Raw genomic sequence first — 17,968 nt, 5'->3', positions numbered from 1 at the left:
ATCAGGACAACTGAAGAGCCTGCTCATTTTAAGATCTTATCTAGACCATGCACACTAAAAAGCACACCTGATAAAGTTATCTGCCCCTGCTTGGAGCTTCCATACACTTGGGAAAAGCTGAAACTGTCCTGGATGTCTCTACTGGCTTAATAGGCCCAGACTTTTCCAAATCCTTCCCTGGGATCACGTTTTGTTTTGGTTGGGTTTCTTTCCCTATACGTTATTTACTGGTCTGAGGCAGTTTTATCTTAAAACCACAAAAATGTAAATAAAGCAGCCTGTAACAGGTCTCTCTAGACAACAACTGCCAAAGGACTGGGGTACCGCTTCTCTCTGGAAGAAGTATTTTAGCCATTATTTGGGTTTCAGCTAAGCCCAGGCCGTAAACACTCAGCCCGAAGTTGCCTTGTTAAGCTCCACTATGAAGATTATGCAAATGATGTTTGTGATAAATAGCTGATGTGTCCCTGGCCAAGAGGCCATCACAGCAGACCGAAAAGTGGCCTCCTAAGTTTATCCGGGCTCCACGGGCCCTAAGTTCAAACATCAGGTAGACACATTGCTGTAGGGGGAAGGCAACGAGATGCAGGAAGCCCAGGCGAAAGCCCCCAGAGCAGAATATTCAGGAACCGTTCAGAAACAGTACAACTTCTGAGGCCATCAGGAGTGGGTTGGTTGACTCAGTAGAGCCAAATCATGGGATGCTATAAACCATGAAAAATAATTATGTAGTTCTGGGATGTTCCTGCTGCAGTGCAATGGGACTGGCAGCATCTTGGGAGCACTGGGACGAAGGTTTGATTCCCAGGCTGGCACAGTGGGTGAAGGATCCAGCGTTACCCCAATTGCGGCTTAGATGGCAACTGTGGCTCGGATCTGATCCCTGCCCAGTAACGCCCTATGCCTCAGGGCAGCCAACAAAGAAAAATAAGAATAACAATTAAGTAGTTCTGGGAGTTCTCTTGCAGTGTGGTGAGTTAAGGATCCATCAATGTCACCACAACGGCAAGGGTTACTGCTATGGCTCAGGTTCCATCCTTAGCACAGTGGGTTAAAATCTGGCATTGCTGCAGCTGTGGCTCAGATTTAATCCCTCTCCTGGGATATATGTCACAGGTGTGGCCACAAAATTTTTTTAAAAAAAGAGAGAGATTTTTAAACTTAAAAAACACAACTATATAAATGGGGATGGGGGGATGATAAAAAATAAATCATTAAGAGTAGTTGTCTTTGGGGGGAACTTTTTTCCTTCTACTTTCTGCACTTGCAGATTTTCTAAAAAGATCAAGAATTTTACAATGTAAAAACCAAATAAATCATTTTGAGAATATTTTGAATGTACAGAGAGTACAGTATGCTACGATTTATATTAACAAGTGTACTTAGACACACACTCTAATCCCTGGGAGTTACATGGGGAACTGAATCACTGATGGACAGCCGTGGAGATTTTTCTTTTTTCTTTTCTTTTCTTTTTTTTTTGGTATTTTTAGGGCCACACCCAGGGAATATGCAAGTTCCCAGGCTAGGGGTCTAATCAGAGCTCTACCCGCCAGCCTACGCCACAGCCACAGCAATAGCAACGCCAGATCCAAGCCACGTCTGCGACCTACACCACAGCTCACAGCAACGCCGGATCCTTTAACCTACTGAGTGAGGCCAAGAATCAAACCCGAAACCTCATGGTTCCTAGTCGGATTTGTTTCCGTTGCGCCAAGACAGGAACTCAGGGAGATTTTTCATTTTCAGCCCTGGGATGACTTTTGAATTTTATTTTTACTTTTTTTTTTTTGGCCATGCCTGCAGCATGTGGAAGTTCCTGGGCCAAGGACTGAACCCAAGCCACAGTAGTAACATGAGCCGTTGCGGTGACAATGCCGAGTCCCTAACTGCTAGGCCACCAGGGAACTCTGAGACTTTTGAATTTTATTTTATTATTTTATTTTATTTTTTTTATTTTTTTGTCTTTTCTAGGGCCACTCCTGCGGCATATGGAGGTTCCCAGGCTAGGGGTCGAATCAGAGCTGTAGCCACCGGCCTACACCACAGCCACAGCAACACGGGATCCGGGCCGCATCTGCGACCTACACTACAGCTCACGGCAACACCCGATCCTTAACCCACTGAGCAAGGCCGGGGACTGAACCCACAACCTCATGGTTCCTAGTTGGATTCGTTAACCACTGAGCCACGATGGGAACTCCGAGACTTTTGAATTTTAGAACATGGGTATATTACCCCTTCTAAAAGGTAAAAATGCTTTTAAAATTGTATCACCTTGCCAAATTTGTTCTGAAAATACTGTGATCGCCAAGCTTTATGAGGCCATTTTTTGAAAGGAAAATAATATTTATTGCTTATTCTTTGTGAGGACTTTGACACATGTCATCTCGCCTCCTGAGCACTCCAGAAAATGATTTTTTAAGTAGATGGGGAAACTCAGGCTCCAGGAAATGCAGTGCTTGCCTGAGGTCACATAGCAAAACCGACCTGCTCTGGGCTTCGAACCCTGGTCTGCCTGGCACTGAAGCTTAGGCTTTACTCACTCTCACTGGCCGACCCTGAGGATTAGAGGAAGTAGCCCTCAACCAGCACTGACCTAAGGCCTCTCTTCCCCTCTTTCTCAACTCTTATTTTCTCTCGTACTTAAAATGTGAATAGCGATCACGGGTGTTTATAAAATTCTGTTATTTGAATGCACCCCGGCAATGCCTGGGAAAAGGGCTACGACTACTGGTGGGCTGCGTGTGCTCAAATTCATGTTGTTCCAACTGCATCCGGGCGCCTCCCCAAACTCCGTGCCTTTGGGGGTGCCCAGCTGAATGGGACAAGGCGCTGGCAGACGTAACCCCATTGTGCGCTTACCAGTGCCATAGCTGGGGTAACCTTGGCCTAGTCTTCCACCTCTTCAAAATCTCATCACTGATCTAAGAGGCTGTTTTGTGCGATCCTGCTCGGCCCATTCCTCAGAAACCGTGAGCCCCATCAAAGCAGAGCTCCACACCCCTTCCAGGTCAAAGGCGCACCTCAAGCCTCTCAGCCTCATCTTGACACCCGCTTCCTGAGCCACTCGGTTTCCCACATCTGTGTCCTTCTCACCACGGCCTTCCCCTCACCCCGCTGACCTGGCACTCGGCGCTGCTTCTCCATCTTCTCCATCTTGCTTCCTGCCTCAAACATCACATGTCATCCGCCCCTGGTCAGGCTGCCTCCGGCTCCCAGGTCAGTCACTCCCAGGCCCTCCGTCCCAGGCGCCATCTCCACACGCGCCATGTCTGGCAAAGCCCCTTCTACACGTGCCCCGGCAGATAAGAACAGTCCACGAGGTAAGCCGGTTCTGGCAGCAACAGCCCAAAAGCATGGGAAGCGACTCACACTAGGCCTCGCTGATGACAAGAGGGAGCCAAAACCAATCCAGGAGAAAGTGCCTTCCTTCCGACTAGGAAAGAACTGTCACAGGAAGTTCCCCTGTAGCTCGGCAGGTTAAGGACCCAGCAGCTGTCACTGCAGTGGGAACATCTCCATGCCTCGGGCACAGCCAAGAAAAGGTTGTCATCTCTGTACACAGTCGCCTACGTGCTTCATTTCCTCCTCCTGCACCTTCTATGAAAAGCAAGCACAACACGCGGGTAGAGCTGCTTTACAGAGCAACAGAGGGCCGGGACCTCGCCACCACATGTGTCCCCTGCACCCATCCCGGTTCTCCGCCCGTGAAAAGCACTCACTATACATTTTGGAATAACTACTAAATGGATCAATTAAACTTAAAATAATGGTAATATGAAAAGGTCATGATTATAAAGCTGTAAGACAGGGCACGATGCGATCTGAAGAGCCCCTCTGTGGTTCACGGTTTGGGTGATTTCTCTGTGCGATCACAGCCATCTAGTGGCAGAACACCTACATCACAGGTTACCGGGGTTTTTCTATTTTTTCTTCTTTTTTTGTTAAGGGCTACAGGTGTGGCATATGGAGGTTCTGAGGCTAGGGGTGGAATCGGAGCTACAGCTGCTGGCCTACATCACAGCCACAACAACGCTGGATCCAAGCCATGGCCATGACCTATACTGCAGCTCACAGCAACCCCAGATCCTTAACCCACTGAGCAAGGCCAGGGATCGAACCCGCATCCTCACAGTTCCTAGTCAGGTTCGTTTCTGCTGAGCCACAATGGAAACTCCAGGGTTTTTCTATTTTTAATCATTTTTTTAAAGACAAACTGTGAAATTAAAATTAAGAAGTGATAATGAACATATCATGGGATAAGAGTCAGAAAAATGGAGAGAGAAACCCAGAGATGGGAGTTAAAAGTCTTGGGAGGAGAAGGGAATTGTGCCAAGGACAGGACGGGCAGAGGGGGAGGGAGGCAGGGTGGGTCTCATACTTGTCAAAGTTGACGTCCAGCATGCCCGCCTTCTCCTGGCTGATTCGTAGCAACGGCGTATCCAGCCGGCGAACACAGTCCTTGTCCAGCGTTGAGGTCCAGTCTTGGAAGGTTTTTCGAACCAGTTCATCAATGGCCTGGACCATCTGCTGATAGGTGTGTACGCTCTCCTCTCCGGTCCCGATGTGAGGCAGGAAATGAGCGTTGGAAAGACACTGCGAGGAAGCAGCAGAGCCGCCCGAGCCTACTTGCCACGTTCCTCTGTGGTACCATCTCCCTGAGACCAAAGGCGCGCGCGCACACACACACACGCGCACACACAATACGTGTAAGGCTTGCCACTGAGATTTTGGGTTGTGGCTGCGCAGAGGGAAGCTGGAGCCGAAAGGAATGTGAGTGCAGGAGACCAGGCCCAATGAGAAAGGGAGTCAGAGTGAAGAAGGGCAAGCACAGAGACTGGGCAGGAGGAAACCAGCCGGGACGAGTCAATCACAGTCCGTTACAGGAGTCAAGTCCTGCACAGGAGGTGAAGGACTGAAGAGGCCCAAGGCTGCAACCCAGCGCGAGCCCTTCCCCAGCACAGGCCACCACGTCTGCCCCCTCCCCGCTCTCCGGGGGCCTCTTGGGACGGTCCCCACCTCCCGGCCCCCAGCGCTCAGCCTGCGCGCTCCGCCCTCTCACCGACGAGGTCCCCGAGCCCAGGCTCACGTTCATGACTCTGTCGATGCGGCGCCGCAGGACCCGCAGCCAGTGCGCCTGCCCGGAGTGCTGGGCCATGTAGGGCTCCAGGTACGGCCACTTCTTGTTCAGCTCACGGTTCACGAGGGCCAGCTCGCCATTGAACAGCATGTAGAGATCCACCGCCTTCTTGTCGTATGTTCGCTTGATAGCCTGACAGACGAGAGGACGCTGACAACACAGCGAGGGCAGGTGGCTCCCCGTCCCGCTCCCAAGCCATCCAGACACTGGGGGACCAGTGGGACGATAAGAGACACTGGCAACTTAGGGAGGGCGTGGGCAGAGGCTGGAGGGCGTGTGGAAGGAGCAGGAGGAAAGCATAAGAAGCAGGGCTGGAGGAGGCGGCGAGCAGCCGCACCTCTCGGGCTGCGAGCCGGTGGAAGGTGTCCAGCAGCAGCACCCCGTGCTCCACGTCGCGGACGAGCTCGAAGGCGGAGGTGATCAAGTTCTGAGTCATCACCTCCAGGTCCTTGACTCCAGCCCGGAACCTGCACCATTGGAGGCACGTCGAAGGATGCGGGCCTCGCCTGGCCCCGAGTTCTGCCCTGAGCAGGACTCCGAGGTCTTACGTCCTGAGGGCTCCCAAGGTGCAGACACCGCGTGCTTGACCTGCAGTTAGTCCTCAAAACAACGCACTGAGGCAAGGCCTTATTGCTAACAACAGTATTTTACAGGTGAGGAAACCGCGGCTGCAGCTGGGAGAGCAATTGCCCAGAGTCCCCTCACCAGTTTGTGGCAGACCCGGGATCCGCACCCAGAGAAAGGCTGAGTCTGGAACCCTGAGTCGGAGCGGCCACCTCCTTCCTTGTGCTCCCCCAACCCTGTTCCTGGCCCCGCCTCTGGCCCCCGCAGCCCCTCCCCAGCCGGAAGCCCTCACCTGTTGTAGTCTTCATGCCAAGAGGTGTTCTTGACGTCCAGGATGCCACCTCGCACGGCTCGCAGCACGTGCAGGTTTTTATGAAAGATGTCCTCGATCTCCAGCAAGTTCCGCGTTATCTGGGGCCCCTGAGCTCCAAAGAAGCAGGGAAGGGGGCCTTGCTTGCCATCTTCCCAGCGGGCGAAATGATACTGACAGTCACATACCTGCAAGGAAGGCGGCATGAGGCCCCCTGCCCTCCCTTCTGAATGTGTTAGGTCCTGAGCACTGTGGTGTAGCTTAAAACGTCTAGAAACTAAGGGGACCAAGCAGACGCAAGGGACTGCCGGGGCTTGAATTTTAGCTGCAGAATGAAACATGAGGCACTAAGGCAGGGGGGAGCGGGCACAGGTCTCAAAAGTCGGGATGGTGGTCAGACACAGAGATGCTGGAGGGTCAAAGCAGCGAGCTCCAAGAGCAAGCGCAGGCCCAGCCCCAGGCCCCCCGCTCCGGCAGCCCCGCTGTCGGCTCTGAGTCTCCTTCCCTGACGGCCTTCCCACCTCGATGAGGTCCTTGCAGCGCTGCACAAAGGCATCGACCTGGGCAAATATGCTGGTCTGGTCGAGGATCCAGCCCCGGTTGGAGAACCTGTGTCAGGAGAAAGACCGACCAGTCAGAAGCAGGAACACAAGAGGTCAGCCTGCCCATGCCAGGGGGGGGTCCCAGCTCAGGGGGGGGCCTTAGAAAGTGAGACCCCAAGAAACGCTTTTCCGGAACCCCAAGAGGAGAAATGCAAAGTGAAGAGAGCCAGAGAGGAGACAAAACAGCCCAGCTCTAGGAGAGGGTTTTACACACAACGGAGTTTAGACCTCATGGCCGAGACGGAGGGAAGGACGGGGAGGGATTCCGGAATCAAGGAGGGGAGGTTATGGAGTTGGGAGAACCCAGGGCCAGGAGCTGGAATATCCGGATCCAGAGAGAAAATGTGGAGGTATGGAAAAACTCCAGGGAGTTCCCTGGTGGTGCAGCGGGTTAAAGACCTGGTGGTGTCACTACTGTGGCTCTGGTCACTGCTGTGGCACAAGTTCAATTCTTGGGCTGGGAACTTCAGAAAGCTGCAGCCATGGCCAAATAAACCACAAACAAAGAAACAAACGAACAAACAACCTCTAGAAAAACAGAATCCATAGGCTTCAAGTGCAAGCCAAAGGAGTCAGAATCCCCCCTCTAGAGGAACGACGAGGGGGTGGGGAGCATAGCAGACGTGAGGGGAGGCACGGCGTACTGGGTGTGCATCTGCACGGCCCGGAGGTAGTGGTCTTTCCAGGCGTGGCAACAGGAGATGCAGCCCTGCAGGTCCTCCTTGCTAGAAATGACATAGCCCTCAAAGATCCGGTCCAGGGAGACGGCGTGGCAGCACAGGCGGATGATCTCATTGCTCATCTGTGGAAAGGGTCCCCACAGCCGGAGCTGCACCCCACCCTCGCTCGGAGTCCCCAGGACCACACCTCGGGGCTCAGCTTCCTACCTCTTGATTCGGCTCCGGCAGCCACCTTGGCCCTGGTTCTCCAGTGCCACCCCCACTCCCTGCCTCGTCCCTGCTCTGCTGCTGCTCTTCCAGCCAGCGCTCAGCTCGGTGCCCTTCCCTCTCTTTGGCCCCGTCACCCCCATGAAACGTGCCAGGTCCTGCTCCTCTAAAGCCGGCATTCCTTCCTACATCTGCCTCTTCCTAAATCCACCTTCGGGAATGAGAAGGAGAGGGTCTCCCCCTCCGGTACAACTCGGCCTGGGACTCTGTTCTGCCCGCCTCCCTCCCTGTGCCCATCAAGCCCCTCTTCCCGCCTGGGCTACACCAATCAGGGAGCAAAAAGGCTGGCCCAGCACGAAGCATCGCTACAGTGGCTGAGGCAGGCAAAAGCCTCTGTCTCTGTCTGCCCTGGGGGAAGTTCCTCTTTGCCGTCTCACCTCAGATCTCCTGCCCCGTGAACCCCACCTTCTCCAAAAATCCGAGTTTTAGCCCCGCGGCCGCCCCCCTTAACCCGCACATCCCGCCCTCTGCAGACCCACACCTTCCGGAAGAGGGAGGTCAGCCTCTCCCGAGTGTTGTAGTGGGGAGAGTTGACCCAGATGATGCGGATGAGGCTGATGAGCCTCGGGAGTTTACTGGCGATGTCCTTGGGCTGCATGTGTGCCAGCTCCTGATAAGGCTCCTTCAGGATCGACAAAAAAGTCAGGTTTGACTGTGCTTGACGAGAGCCATCCTGGCAGGAAAGAGAAACCAAGAGAAGACTTACCCGCTGGAAAAAAAGGGGTTCAACGCTTTTGATCCTCCTTAAACCCCATGTTGACTTGCTCTCCTGGGCAACATTCCCAGTTAACCCTACCTAGGGGCCAGTCTCCCCAGGTCTCTGCAATCCTTCAGGACCAGAGTTTGTATGGATCTACTTTTTTTTCTTTCTTTCTTTCTTTTTTTTTTTTTTTTTTTTTTTCAGCTGAATCTGTGGCATGCGTAAGCTCCCAGGGCCAGGAATCGAGCCCACACCATGGCAGCAACACCACCAGATCCTTAACCCTCTGGGCCACCAGGGAACTCCCCATATGTATCTACTTTTATTCACTTACTAGTTTCTACCAGAGTATTTTTATGTCTTTTCTCACACTGTGAGCCCCAGCTGCCCCGCTAGAACTCAGAACTCTGCACAAAGGAGATGCCCAGTAACTGCTCAGACATCACTCCCATCCATCCCCACAGTTGTCACCCAGCCCCCTTCACTGCCCTGATCTCAACAGGGGCTTTAGACTGCTCCGCCTAGCTGTGACTCAAACCCCTGAATACCTAGCTTCAAATTCCCCCGGGGAAGAGAGGGCTTCTGCGTCTACCGACCACTCTAATCCTCTGTGTGCCCAACACTCACATCATCGACTTGTCATACCATGCCACATTTAATTTTTTTTTTTTTTCGGCTTTGCCTATGCTATGCAGAGTTCCTGAGCCAGGGATTGAACCCGAGCCGCAGCAGTAAGCAGAGCCACAGCAGTGACAATGCTGGATCCTTAACCCATTGTGCCGCCAGGGAACTACAACCAGCCTACACCACAGCCACAGCAACACTGGATCCAAGCCACATCTGCAACCTACACCACAGCTCACAGGCAATGCCAGATCCTTAACCCACTGAGCAAGGCCAGGTATCGAACCTGTAACCTCATGGTTGCTAGTCGGATTCATTAACCACTGAGCCACGACGGGAACACCCAAACTTAAGTTTTAAGAAGTGTTTCTCAGAGTTTCCATTGTGGCACAGTGGTTAACAAATCCAACTAGGAACCATGAGGTTGCAGGTTCAATCCCTGGCCTTGCTAAGTGGGTTAAGAATCCAGTGTTGCCGTGAGCTGTAGTGTAGGTTGCAGACGCGGCTCGGATCCTGCATTGCTATGGCTCTGGTGTAGGCCGGCAGCTACAGCTCCAATTAGACCCCTAGCCTGGGAACCTCCATATGCCGCAGGTCCGGCCCTAAAAAGACAAAAGAAAAAAGAAAAAAAAAAAAAAAGAAGTGTTTCTCTTGCCACTCTCCTGGCTGAACCGCATGAGTTCGTCTTCGGCCCCTCGCCATCGGGTCATCTCTCTTGCATGTCTACTCCTCAGCTGGACTGCAGGGGCTGGGCTCATAGAGGGAGCTCAATGTCGTATATTCGTTGACTAACCAGATGGCTCCCTCACTAAACGATACGCTCCTTGGGACCCCGTGTTTCCCCACGTTTACTCTCCCACAAGTGCAAGTCCAGACACTGGGTGCATCTATCTTCGCCTTGGATGACGACATTGGCACCGTCCTCTCTGCAGCTTACATGGTCCCAGCCCCTGCCCACTTTCTGCCAAGCCTCCCTCCCTTGGGCCACCCACAGACCTGGATCTGCTGGGCCAGCTTCATAAAGGGCGCCAGGTAGGATGACTTGGCAAGGCGCAGGATGGACTCGATGTGTTTCACTCCCGGCTTCACCAGCTGTTTACTGATGCCAGACAGGTCCGTGCAGCGGTTGCGCCAGAACTCAATCTCCTCCAAAGGGCCCAAGTTTTCTCCCGTCTCCACAGACTCCTGGGCGCTAAGCACCTCCTTTATCTGCCGCGTCCAGTGGACCATGGCAGCTGCAGGGAGCGCGTGTCTTTGCACCGCTGCCCAGTCGGGACCTTCCCTCTGCCCGCTATGGAGCCCTCCCAGCCCGACGCCGGCCCGGCCTCTGGGCTGCCCCCTTTCCTCTCTCCTAGGATGCCCACCCCCCCGGGAAAGGCCAGCCACTCACTCTCTAGCCGCTGCACCAGCTCTTTGTCCTTAACCACCGCCTCGGGCTTCAGGTTCACGGCCTCGGTGGGGATGTAGAGGACAGTGTGCCCCTCCAGTTTGTACCGAGTGTCTGAGGAAAGAAAGCACTTGGGGGCTCACAGGGGGTGACGGTGCAGGCCACCCCAGTTCCAGTTGTGGTTGATGATCTGGGGCCCAGGAAGTGGCTGCATTTCAGGAGAGCAGGAAGGAGAAACAACGACTCATGCTTTTTTTGCTTTTTTTTTTTTTTGGCCTCTTAGCAAGCACTAGCTTGATGTGAGATCTTAGTTCCCAGACCAGGGATTGAACCTGGGCCACAGCAGGGAAAGAACCGAATCCTCACCTGACCACTGGATCACTGGGGAACTCCCAACTCAGCTTTTTTGATATCAGCCGGGAAAATGATAGAAGGCAAGAAGGAAACCCCAAGCCATAATAAGAGATTAAAATAAGGTCAAAGATCTACCCCCACGGCCTCAACGCTCTTCTATGACACCCGCACTCCCTCCAGCTCCCCGTACCCGACACGTCCTCTTGGAAATTTCCAGCTCTGCGCCGGTCTAGCCAACTGTTCTTCAGCAGAAAACTGTCTGGATTGGAAGGCAAACTCTGTACCCTGCTCCACACATTCGACAAACACATACCGAGTAGCTACCCTGCGCCAGGCAGAGCAGGTGCTTGGCTCAATCTCCCACCTGCCTCGCTGGCTCGCCTGTCGGTGGGGCCTGGGGAGAAAGCAGGCACTCCAGCCTTTGCACTCACCTGTCAGGCAGGCCAGGAACCTGTGCAGGTGAGAAGCAAAATGATTTCGGATGCTCTCGGGCCAGGTTGAGTTTGTAAAGATCTGAGGGGCAAAGACGCCGCTGAGCAGCCGAAGCAGGGCCGGGACGTAGGAGCCCCGCACTGTCCCAAACTGCACAGTCGCCTCAAAGTTCTCTGGAGTGATGGGCACCGGGGCCTGGCGAATGAAGTAGACAATCTGGTTCTGCGTCTGCATGGAAGGCAGTAGATCAGAGTTTAGTCTCCAGGCCCAGCCATGACACGTAAGGGAATCTGAGGCGCCAATCAGGACAGCCTGGCTGAGTTCTGCGTCACGTTCCCTCACTGTACCCTGATCCTTCTCCAGACATGAGCATCGCGAGATGCCTCCTGCTCTTGTCAGGGACATAACAGAGACTCCTCCCCAGATGTGAGAAGGAAATGCAGAGAGCACACCTTGAGGGTAGGGACTGTGTATCTCGTCCACCTGGGCTCCAGAACCTAGGGCAGCGACCAGGACGTATCAGATGCTCCGCACATGATGGATGGGTGGGTGGATGGACTGAGAGGGCACAGGAAAAGCAGAAAGGAGGACACAGCTGTCTGGGGTTTTCCGTTTCACTTGCATATGCTTTTCCCTCATTTTTTCATTTACCTTCCATTTTGTTTATGTTGCTCTTTTCAATTTTGGGGATTTTTTTTTACAGTCACACCTGCAGCATATAGAAGTTTCCAGGCTAGGGGTTGAATTGGATCTGCAGCTGAGGCCTATACCACAGCCATGGCAACACTGGATCCTTAACCCACTGAGCAAGGCCAGGGATCGAACCCACATCATCACAGAGACAACTTCGAGTCCTTAACTCACTAAGCCAAAATGGGAACTCCTGTTTATGCTGTTTTTATTGTTGTTGTTTACATTCAGAGACGTATAACTTTAATATTGTTAAAACTTTTTTTCAACCCCATCCCCCCATGTTGTTAAAACTTCTCAGTTTCTGACCTCTAAATGCTTCCCAAAGTTCTCACTGTGGCTCAACAGGTTAAGGACCCAGTGTTGTCTCCCTGAGGATGCAGGTTCCATCCCTGGCCTCGCTCAGTGGGTTAAGGATCCAGCGTTGCTGAAAGCAGTGGCGTAGGTTGCACATGAAGCTGGGATCCGGTGTTACCATGGCTGTGGCATCAGCCAGAAGCTGAAACTCCAATTCAGCCTCTAGCCCAGGAACTTCCATATGCTGCAGGTTCGGCTATAAAAAGAAAAGAAAAAAGAAAAAAAAGGTCATTCCCACTTTAAATCCGATTCACTTGGTTTTTTTCCTTCTTTCTTTAATACTTCTTTATAATTTAAGTTTATTATTATTATTATTATACTCTTCATAATTTATTTAACTTTGAAAGCTGAAAATAAAGCACAAAGAAGAAATTCGTAATCATTCTGGAGTTCCGGTCATGGCGCAGTGGAAACGAATCCGACTAGGAACCATGAGGTTGCAGGTTCGATCCCTGGCCTTGCTCAGTGGGTTAAGGATCCGGTGTTGCCATGAGCTGTGGTGTAGGTCGCAGACACAGTTTGGATCTGGCATTGCCGTGGCTGTGGCGTAGGCTGGAGACTACAGCTCCGATTTGACCCCTAGCCTGGGAACCTCCATATGCCACAGGTGTGGCCCTAAAAAGACAAAAAAAAAAAAGAAAGAAAGAAAGAAAGAAAGAAAGAAAGAAAGAAAGAAATTCGTAATCATTCATCTTCCCACTACCCAGAATTAAATTTTGGCATTTGCATCTGCGGGTTTCTTGTTATTGTTATTGTTGTTGTTGTTGTTTTTAGGGCTACACCTGCGTCATATGGAGGTTCCCAGGCTAGGGGTCTGATAGGAGCTGCAGCTGCCAGCCTAAGCCACAGCCATAGCAATGCCAGATCCAAGCCATGTCTGCAACCTACACCACAGCTCATGGCAACACCGGATCCTTAACCCACTGAGCAAGGCCAGGTGTGGAACCTGAATCTTCATAGATACTAGTCTGATTCATTTCTGCTGAGCCAGGACAGGAACTCCCTGCATCTGTGTTTTAAAAAACTTAACAACTATTATTTTTGTTAAAATGATGTTAATTATAAACAACTGAAACAATGCAGAAAAATACAAAGATAAACGTTTAAATGTCATCTAAAATTCCGCCACCCAGACATTAATGCTGTTACCATTAGAAAAAAATACTACTCCAGACATCTCTCTATAGATATATACATACAGAAAAATGAAATAGTTATTGCAAAATAGGATCAGGCTGGAGTTCCTTGTGGTGCAGCAGGTTAAGGATCCAGTGTTCTCACTGGAGCAGCTTGGGTCACTGTTGTGGCTCGGGTTAGACCCCTGGCCCAGGAAGTTCCACGTCTCGGGCCTAACGGGAAAAAAAAAAAAAAAAAGGACCAATCTATTTTTAATTAAAAGTATTGAGTTAATGAGTTCCTGTGTGGCCCAGCAGGTTAAGGATCCGGCGTTGTCACTACTATGGTGTGGGTTCGTCCCCTGGGCTGGCCCAGGAAACTCCACGTGCCACAGGTGCGGCCAAGGGAAAGAAAAAAATAAAGCATTGAATTAATTTTACTTGGATTTAATAGAATAAAAAGACTGATAAGGATATAATAAAGAAATTGTTGAGTTTCAAATAAATGTATCTTTACGTATAAGAGCGATTTCTTCCTAAAAGTCCCTTTTCTGAGGTTATGAGAAAGATTATGAAAAATACTAAGAGGTGAGCTTTCTCACTACCTTTTGATCTTAAATTCAATTGACTTGGGAAGATGAGAACATTGGCATCCTCACGCTCCCCCTCATTTTCTCACCACTTCCCAATTTTTGTTACACTACTGTTTTTACACTGTCCAGGTTGCCAACATTCGCATTCTATAGCATTATCATAATTCCCATGGTTATTTAGTGTTAGGGTTTGTGGGGTTTTTTGAGTTTTTAGGGCCACACCAGCAGCATATGGACATTCCCAGGCTAGCGATCGAATCAAAACTGTAGCCGACAGTCTACACAGCAGCCACAGCAGCGCTGGATCCTTAACAGGCTGAGTGAGGCCGGGATTGAACCTGTGTCCTCATGGATAGTAGTCAGATTCGTTGCTGCTGAGCCACGACGGGAACTCCAATATTAGTTCTTTACTTCAATGAACTGAATATTCATAGAGTCTCTATTCCTGAGTTCTCGGTTTGGGTCATTCCTTCATGGACTGATTTCCATTGTTGGTGGTGTTCTTGTTTTGTAAAGTAGGGTTCCTATGGGATGGAAAATGACGGCCTATTTGTTGCCTCTGTACTTGGCCAGGTAGGCTGGGAATAATGCCCTTGGCTTATACGGTCTTTCCTAGAGAACTCCGCAGGCCTGGTCTTCTGGGTGTTCAGAGAAACCCGAGACCAGCCTGATTGTTCCCCCCGGGTAGATATTTTGGTGTTTTGACTAGAGGCCCCAGCTTTTTTTTTCCGAATTTTGATTTTGAAAAAAAATTCCAACCCGTGGAAAAGTTACAAGAAAAGTCGAGTGAAGACCACCATGCCCTTCATCCGGGTGGCTGACTGTTAACATTTTGCCATAGCTGTGCCTGACTGCACTCTCTCCTCCCCTCTCGGCTGAGCCATTTCAGAGTTAGCAGCAGACGCTATAAAACTACACCCTTACAGATTTCAGCATATGGCTCCTAAAAGCGAGGATATCCTCCAACGTTCCCAACACTGTAATTATCACACTCAGAAAATCTAACTTCATTTACTACTTTACATAATACACAGTTCATATTCAATTTTTCCCAGTAGTCCAATAATGTCATTCACGGCTGGTTTCTTCCCATCTAGGACCCAATCCAGCATCACACACCATTGGGTCTCCTTGTCTCCTTTAATTCCACACGGCTCCGCAGTCTTTGCTTTTGCTGTACTCGCGGCAAATGGAAGTTCCCGGGCCAGGGATGGAATCCAAGCGCAGCTGCAACCTGTGCCACAGCTGCAGCAACACCAGATCCTTGACCCACGGCCCCAGGCCAGGAATCCGAGCCTCCACAGCGACCAGAGCCAAGGCAGTCGGTTCCTTAACCCACTGTGCCACAGTGGGAACTCCCCCAGTCTTTTTCTTTCTTCCATGACAGTGATATTTCTAATAGTCCAAGCCAGTTGTTTTCCAAAACGTCCCTCAATTTGGATTTATCTGATTGTTTCCTCATTACTAGATGCAAGTTAAATATTCTTGGCAGGAATACCACATAGGTGATGTTTCCAAGGAACTAATTTCCCTGAGTTTAAGTAGCTTAATTAACACATGTCTTGAGGAGTTCCCAGCATGGCTCATTGGAAACAAACCTGACTAGCATCCATGAAGATGCAGGTTCAATCCCTGACCTCGCTCAGTGGGTTAAGGACCCAGTGTTGCCGTGAGCTGTGATGTAGGTCGCAGATGCAGCTTAAATCCTCCGTGGCTGTGGCTGTGGTGTAGACCAGAGGTTACAGTTTCAATTCAACCCCTAGCCCGGGAACTTCCATATGTCTCTGGTGTGGCCCTAAAAAGACCAAAAAAAGCAAAACCAAACAAAGAAAAAATGTATTGACATTAAACACTGTGAGACAAATTTTTTTTTCTTTTTGCTTTTTAGGGCTGCACCCGTGGCATATGGAGATTACCAGACTAGGGGTCCAATCAGAGCTACAGCTGCCAGCCTTTACCACAGCCACAGCAACGCCAGGTCCGAGCCGTGTCTGTGACCTACACCATAGCTCACGGCAACGCTGGATCCTTAAACCACTGAGCGAGACCAGGGAATCAAACCCTCAACCATGGTTCCCAGTCAGCTTTGCTTCCTCTGCGCCACGACAGGAACTCCTGTGAAACAAATTTTTGTGGGATAAAGCTTCCAGTTCCCATACTCAGTTCCTTCTGCAGTTCAGGGAAGTTCTCCGTACTTTATCTTCGTGTTCTTTTTCACCAGAAACTCCCCATGTGAAATCACTCGGATCGTCTCACATTTACGAACTTCTAATTGTATTGTCACTGGCTTTTTTTCTTCTGCACACACGGTAACTACCTCAAGCCTCCCTCTGTGTCCATTCAGGTTTTCAGCCATAGCTATTCAGTTCCCTGCATTTCTAACCTCCTAGTTTTGTGACATGCTGCTTTATTTCCAAAAAATCTGCAATCCCCCTTTCATCTCATTCTCATGTTTTATCATTTCATCTCTCAGCTTTTTAAAAAATGGAATTCATGTTATTAAGTCATACATCACAACATGATGCTGTTGTGAGGAATTGCCTTCTGTTCGGGTACGGGTTCCTGTTTCTCATGCTTTGTTCCCATCCTTCCGCCTGTGATGTAGCAGCCTTGCGGCAGCCGTGAAATTTCTTTTCACTTGCCTCATGCTTGCGAGGCTCTCTGAACTCATTCTTCCTGCTCTAAGGTACTGTGGGTGACTTCCTGATGCCCCACAGTGAGAACCCAGTTTCATTTCCCCCTCGAAGTGAAAGGGAAAGAGTTGGGTATTTCATGTTTCATTCACTTTTCTCTGTCCTGAAGGAGGGGATGGGCAGGTGGTTAAGGTCAATTTAAAACAGCGTAAAATCTTTGTTAAAATACCTGGGCTCTTTCCCTCACTTGGGATTATTGTTAAATGCTCTGAGGTTCACGCCATCTCACTGGGGATGCCGAATAATAGTAGCGATAAAATAAACTTTTTAAATTGTATTAGTTTAATACAATTTAAAAAGTGTGAGGATACGATTTGATATGTGTATTGATTGCAAAATGTTTCCCACAATAAGTTAACACCTATCCCCTCAGGAGAACTTCAAGATCTACTCCCCTGGCAACGTCCAAATAGACACGGTTAACCAGAGTCACCAGTTACATCGCAGGACTTATTTATCTTATAATTGACCAACTTCATCCATTTTCCCTACTCCCCCACCCCCAACTCTGGCAACCACCAATCTGTTCTGTTTCCCTCAGGTTCTCTCTGTCCTGCTCTCTATGAGTTAGTTTCTATGAGTTAGTTTTTATTTTTTCTAGATTCCACATATAAGTGTAAGCATATAGTATTTGTCTTTCTCTGCCTCTTTTTTTTTTTTTTCTGCTTTTTAGGGTCACACTCGCAGCCTATGGAGGTTCCCAGGCAAGGGGTCGAATCCGAGCTGCAGCGGCCGGCCTAGGCCATAGTTCATGGCAACACTAGACCAAGTCATATCTGCTGCAGCTTTCAACAGTGCCAGATCCTTAACCCACTGAGCGAGGGCAGGGATCGAACCTGCATCCCCATGGATGCTAGTTAAATTTGTTTCCGCTGAGCCATAAAGGGAACTCCCACATTTTCTTTATCCATTCATCCATCGATGGACACTCAGGCTGTTTCCATAGCTTGGTTATTATCAATAGTGCTATTGATGAATATAACCATGGAGGTGCAGACAGCTCTTCGAGAGTGATTTCATTTCCTTTGGATGTACACTCGGAAGCGGAACTGCTAGATCATACGGCGGTTCTGGTTTTAATCTTTTGAGGAACCTCCATCCTGTTTTCTGCAGTGACTGCACCCGTTTCCATTCCCACTGCACAAGGGCTCCCCTTTTCTCTACGTCCTCATCCGTATTTGTTACCGCTTGTCTTTTTGAGGAGAGCCATTCCAACAGGTCGGAGGCGACGGCTCATTGTGGGTTTGACTTGCATTTCTCTGATTAGTGCTGTTGAGCACATCTGCATGTATCCGATGGCCATTTGTATGTCTTCCTTGGAAAAATGTCTTTTCAATTCCTCTGCCCATTCTTCAATCAGTTTGTTTTCTTGCTATTGAGATGTATGAGTTCTTTCTATATTTTAGATACATATGCATCTCTTATCAGAAACATACAATTTGCAAGTTCTTCCTCCC

At 50.1% G+C, this 17,968-nt stretch overlaps 1 protein-coding gene across 1 annotated transcript in view; it reads right to left on the bottom strand.

Moving 5' to 3' along the window:
- Positions 1-17,968, bottom strand: part of DNAH2 (dynein axonemal heavy chain 2) — a 104,101-nt gene that overhangs the window by 72,707 nt on the left and 13,426 nt on the right. Inside the window, exons 5-14 of the mRNA XM_013981316.3 lie at positions 11,063-11,291; positions 10,281-10,391; positions 9,887-10,125; positions 8,048-8,239; positions 7,264-7,421; positions 6,539-6,626; positions 6,000-6,205; positions 5,481-5,610; positions 5,093-5,275; positions 4,385-4,599 (exon numbers count right to left, since the gene is read on the bottom strand). Of these exons, the coding sequence (XP_013836770.3) occupies positions 4,385-4,599; positions 5,093-5,275; positions 5,481-5,610; positions 6,000-6,205; positions 6,539-6,626; positions 7,264-7,421; positions 8,048-8,239; positions 9,887-10,125; positions 10,281-10,391; positions 11,063-11,291 (1,751 nt within the window). The remainder of the gene's footprint in view (positions 1-4,384; positions 4,600-5,092; positions 5,276-5,480; positions 5,611-5,999; positions 6,206-6,538; positions 6,627-7,263; positions 7,422-8,047; positions 8,240-9,886; positions 10,126-10,280; positions 10,392-11,062; positions 11,292-17,968) is intronic.

The sequence above is a fragment of the Sus scrofa genome, chromosome 12, assembly GCF_054392235.1.
Source record: "Sus scrofa isolate SSC_HxYL_T2T_F1_AM1 chromosome 12, Sscrofa_HxYL_maternal_Yorkshire_Landrace_v2.0, whole genome shotgun sequence".
Classification (NCBI taxonomy): domain Eukaryota; kingdom Metazoa; phylum Chordata; class Mammalia; order Artiodactyla; family Suidae; genus Sus; species Sus scrofa.
This window is presented reverse-complemented; position numbering and strand designations above follow the sequence as displayed.